The following is a 1,882-nucleotide window of genomic DNA, read 5'->3' on the forward strand; positions in this document are numbered from 1 at the left end:
GGTCCAGCTGTGGCTGATGTGTTAGGAGCAGCCAAGGTGCCAGGCCCCCAGCAACATGAGTTACACAACTGACTCAGCTATTCCTCCTAACCCCTTGGGGAAGGCTCTGTGGATGCCCAGGCAGTCTGGCTCCAGCGGCTGTTCTTAATGACCATATTAGATGATCATGACTTTGAGCCCCAGCTCTGCCCCAGCTCTGCCCTACCTGCCATATCTATAACCTTGGTAAGTTACTTAGTCTTTGGTTTCTTCACTTTCCCATGGGAATAACAGTGTCCCCTATATCATGAGATAAGGCAGGTAATGTGCCCAGCATGATACTGAGTGAATAATTTAAATGATTGACATTGATCAAGAAGGGAATGTAGATGAAATGCCTGGCACAATGCTTACCTGGGCTGTGGTTAGCACACAAACGTTTACATCATTTCACAGTCCTCCTCACACACACACACACACACACACACACACACACTCATTTACATTTGAGACCTCCTGAGACGCAGATCCTAGTCTTTGTCCTGCCTCTGGAAACTTGGTGATTTTGTTACTCTGCCTCCTGGGATTTCTATCTCCTGTCTGTAAAGGAGAAGCTATATAGCCGTTCAGAGGTGAAGACCACTCTTCTGGCCTCTCAAGGACAGACCCTTAAGATCCCAGGGCAGAGGGATCCCTAGGTCCAGGTGCCAAGCAAGCTGAACGGTGCAGAGGGAGCAAGCCAGGGGCTGGAGCAGAGGAGCACCCAGGACTCCATAGGGAAGGAGGAACAAGCAGCAGTGGCTTCTCTTTCCCACAGGAGAGATGCTCATCTCTAAGCTTTGCGTAGTGGGGAGATGAACCATTTTCCCTCTTTGAACCAGGCTTCTTTCCTCAGGTTTTTATTGGGCTTTTCATTTTTACATTATTTTTAGTTAAGTGTTTGTGTTGGTCTAGGATTCAGCTACAACAGAGAACAAAGGGCGAGGACACTGCCCGGCCCAGCTCCCTTGACTCGGGAGCTCCTAGTCATGGTAACATGTCCACCTCCACCACTTCTGTCCTTCAAATGTAGTTAGTCGTCCCAGCCACTCAGGCTCCGCAGAAGTCCAGGGTGACCTTAACAACTGCACACCAGGGGTGGTCCAGGCTGTGCCTTAGGCAGCAGCAAAGTCTCCTGGAGCTGGAAAGCATTCCAACCCAACCTACCCCCTAAGAGCAAAGGGGGCAGGTGAGTGGGGCCAGGCCGGGGCCTGGAGCCTCACTTGCAGGTGGCATAGTAGAGCACGCGTTCGTTGATGTGGTCTCGGATCTGCTCCACACGCTTCTCCAGCCCCGTCAGGTCCGCCGAGCGCAGCATGATGGCCTGACTGCCCCGTAGCAGCTCTGACTCCATATCTGAGGTAAATGGAACAGCAGCAGGAGGAAGAGTTGACAGTGAGACACCCAAAGACTCCCGACCCCTCCTTCTCCTCCTTTGCCTGGAGGGAGCTCGTGCAGGAGAACCCCCTCCAGGGAAATCTGGCCTCTACAGCAGTGACCCCTCCAGCCTCCAACCCATACTTAGAAACCTGGCAGGGGCCAGACCTGGGAGGCCCCCCATTCCTGATTATCCCTTTTCCCCCACCCCCTCTCTGTTGTCCCAGATTGATGAGGGAAGCCACAGGCACCAAGATTAGTAAGCTGACATTGTTGGACTCAGAAAGCTGCCCTCCCACCAACAGTCCTCAAGAATGCACCTCAGCAAACGAACTGGCCAGGCAAATAGAATTCCCTCACTCTCCCATCCCAAAGTGCCACTCCAGATAAATCTAGGCATCTTCCTCTGGTCCATTCTGCATGCCACCACCAGACTGTGCCAGTCCAGCCTGTCCCCCTTTCCTCTAGGCAGGAGTTTCTCTACCAC

General features: G+C 52.8%; 1 protein-coding gene across 1 annotated transcript in view; it reads right to left on the minus strand.

Annotated features, from left to right (window-relative positions):
• Window positions 1-862: 862 nt before the first annotated feature.
• LAMB3 (laminin subunit beta 3) overlaps window positions 863-1,882 on the minus strand; it is a 38,818-nt gene continuing 37,798 nt past the window's right edge. The window contains exon 22 of the mRNA XM_023519501.1: window positions 863-1,374. Within this exon, the coding sequence (XP_023375269.1) occupies window positions 1,238-1,374 (137 nt within the window). The 3' untranslated portion in view covers window positions 863-1,237. The remainder of the gene's footprint in view (window positions 1,375-1,882) is intronic.

This window comes from Otolemur garnettii, unplaced genomic scaffold (genome assembly GCF_000181295.1).
Source record: "Otolemur garnettii isolate 467f Iridium unplaced genomic scaffold, OtoGar3 scaffold00178, whole genome shotgun sequence".
Classification (NCBI taxonomy): domain Eukaryota; kingdom Metazoa; phylum Chordata; class Mammalia; order Primates; family Galagidae; genus Otolemur; species Otolemur garnettii.